Source organism: Mus caroli, chromosome 15, assembly GCF_900094665.2.
Source record: "Mus caroli chromosome 15, CAROLI_EIJ_v1.1, whole genome shotgun sequence".
Classification (NCBI taxonomy): Eukaryota; Metazoa; Chordata; class Mammalia; order Rodentia; family Muridae; genus Mus; species Mus caroli.
Genome location: NC_034584.1, coordinates 79,194,935 through 79,197,920, shown reverse-complemented (window position 1 = coordinate 79,197,920; position 2,986 = coordinate 79,194,935). Strand labels below are relative to the sequence as shown.

The following is a 2,986-nucleotide window of genomic DNA, read 5'->3' as shown; positions in this document are numbered from 1 at the left end:
CCCCCCCCACCCCGCTCCCTACACACTCAGCTGGTCCTCAGGCAGCCAAGCCCAACAGGACAGATAGTCACAGGACAGTCACGGGCTGACTCTGTCCCTTAGCAAGAAAAAAAAATCAGGGCTCTTCTGCATATAGGTGGCCACACAGCCAATGGGGGACAAGTGAATGGCCAACAGGGTACTCTGCCGGGCTGGCTTCCCTAAGGTCCTTTTTAGATGTTAAGCTTTCTTGTCCACCCCGCAGCTCTCTGGGGCCTGAGATCAGGGTCTCCTGGCCTTGCTACAGGCTGCAGGAAGGGACCAAGCAGCTTCAAACCCTTTTCTAAGATCACACCAAACTGAACTAACCAAACTCAAGGCAGCTTCCCCTACAAGCCACAAAATGGGTCCCAGGATGTTCTATGCTGGCTGGCTTCAGGTTAACGCTTTTCTATGAAGAATGACACTTGCAGGCCTGAGTGACTCTAGGAGACACGACTTTGAGTAGCACATCTTTCCACCTGTCTCCTCTCTGCAGCAATATGGGGGTATCAGAGGTCCCTGCCATTTGCAACGGGTGTGCCTCCTCCCTTATTAAAAGTCCTCTCTGGTTTTCACTCTCCCTGGCAGGGATTCAAATGCCTTCTTTGGCCCACAGACCCACCTCACCATCTCTGGTCTAAGCACACAATCTGCTCCAAGAAGCCTCCCTGAACTCTGAGGGGCTGCAAAGCTCTTGGCACCAACTGAGGCCTGTGAGCCTACCCACCCTGTCTCCTACACTGAGAAGTGACCCAAGATGTGCCAAGGCTGCAGCCAGTGCCCAGAACAGCCAGAACTCCTCCAGGATTCAGGACCAGCCAGCCCCTTCTCCCTCCCCTCTGCCTCTCTCTAAGACTCCTCCCAGTAGTTAGTGATCACAACCAGTGACCTTTTGACTAGAAGGGTCAGAGAGTTCAAAAGAAACTAAGCTTACCCAGGAATAAAGAATAAGAGATCCAAGAAGGTAGTGTGGATCTAGGGCCCCCTGTAGAAACAAAGACTCCAGGAGGGCCAGGCTTAGCTCTGAGAACCCCTTAATCACAAGAGGTTAAAGGTCATAGATTTACAACCCCACTGCTTCTCTGATAGGTGAAGTGCTTGCGTCAGGCCTTGCAGCTTTTGGACTGAGAAAAGTACAGCCTAGGTGGACCCTATTCCATTCTAAGTTTCCTGTACAGGGGACGTGGTTTTGGGCCACTAAACTGCTACCACGGTGAACCAGCAGGGAAGAGGTGGCCAGCTCCCAAACTTCTGGGATGTTTCTCTATTTTCTGTTTTCTTTCTGCCCCCATAGCTGTCTTCCTGTCTCAGTTTGTTCAGGAGCAAAATGGGTGCAGTAGTTCCTCCCGCACCCACCTCCCAACCCTGCACCAGAGGGTAGGGGTTGGAGGCGGTTTAAAAGATGCACTAAAGTTATTTCCAGTACAGAGCACTTCCCACCCCCACGGCCCAGCAGGCGGTCTGCCTTCACCAACCGAGGACGCGGCTTCGTGAACCCGCAGGAGGATCTGTTTGGAAGGTTAAAGATTTAAAGCAAGTTCCCCCTAGTGAGGAGGGCATTGGAGCCGAGCCGGAAGTATGGTTGGGGGGGAGGTCGTGGGCCTGGATTCCACGCAGCTCTGGGGACCGTGCGATGACCCCCTGGGTGCAGCGCGCGCTCCGGAGCATCGGGGGCTGCAAACTTCCAGGGAGCGTGGGGCCCGGGTGGGGACCTAGTTGCGGGGCCGTGGGCCCGGGGCGCCCCTACCTCGGGCCGCCAGCAGCGAGAGGCTGCAGAGCAGCAGCAGCGGCAGCGGGACGAGGCGCGACGGCACGGGGCGCTCCATGGGGCTGGCGGGCTCCGGCGGCGGACAAAGGCACGGCGGGCAGCGGCTACACGCTCGAGCCAGGCCTGGGCAGCCAACGCGAGGCTCCTGCGCGCCGCGTTCAATTATCCCGCCCGGAGGAGGCGCGGCGGGGGCGGGGCCCGCGGGGACCCTCCCTCCAGCACCCAGACTCTCCTGCCGGGATGCAGGCAGAGCGCAAAGCTCTGAGACGTGCCACCCACCTACAGGCAGAAAGTCACGTGAAAAGTGTCTACCCTGACAAGTCAGACAGTTTAGAGGACTCTCTGATTTATTAAAAAAAATAATAATTAAATTTTTTTTAAAAGCTGGGAAAATGGCTCGCTCGATGGCTCAGAGAATAAGACACTTGCTGTGAAGACACGAGGACCTGAGCTCAAATTTCCAGCATTCATGAAATATAAATAAATGCAAAAAAAAATTTAGACTTTCAACTGGATGTTATGACACACGCCTTTAATCCCAGCACTCCAAAGGCAGAGGCAGGAAAATCTCCTGAGCTAGTTCTATAGATCGAGTTCCAGGACAGCCAGGGATACACAGACGAACGCTGTCTGGAAATACAAACAACACGATTAAAGTAAAAACAAACCCACTACAGGTAAATTTGGAGGAACATAGGACACCAGTTAGCTGACTGCGTGGGACAAGCAATTCAAACGCAGGGATTAGGCTCCGCTGGAATAATTGTGCGTATCTGCAAACAAACTAGAGCCATAATGTCCATAAAACCATAATGTCCAGTGGGAGTCATCCAACATCCTCCACAGTGAATGCTCAGGGGAGTAGTCACACACTTAACTCGGAGGGTGCAGAGTGGGACCAACCACAGATGAACTTTGGCTACGTAGGTCTCCTTGTAGAAAGGACAGAGCGGGTCAGAGGTTAGGAGACTGATGTTCCGGGCAGAGTAGAGGCAGCAGCTAAGGAGTGGGTCCCTTAACATAGTCAGCGTGTGGAAACTTATCAGGGTGTTCATTTATGAAAGATGCCCTTCTGTTTTAATTCGAGAAGGGGCATCATGCTCTGTTGCCCAGGCTAACCTTGACCTCCTGGACTCCACTGACCACCCCCCCACCTTCCTCCTAGATAGCTCCTCCTAAGTAGCTCAGTCTACAGGC

The 2,986-nt window shown here is 53.8% G+C and overlaps 1 protein-coding gene across 2 annotated transcripts in view; it reads right to left on the bottom strand.

Moving 5' to 3' along the window:
- The window catches only part of Fbln1 (fibulin 1), a 79,881-nt gene extending 77,876 nt beyond the window's left edge, over positions 1–2,005 (bottom strand). The window contains exon 1 of one of the 2 annotated variants that reach the window (XM_021183252.1): positions 1,769–2,005. In XM_021183252.1, the coding sequence (XP_021038911.1) occupies positions 1,769–1,847 (79 nt within the window). In that variant the 5' untranslated portion in view covers positions 1,848–2,005. The remainder of the gene's footprint in view (positions 1–1,768) is intronic. The other variant, XM_021183251.2, reaches the window with a different exon arrangement.
- Between the last annotated feature and the right edge of the window lie 981 nt (positions 2,006–2,986).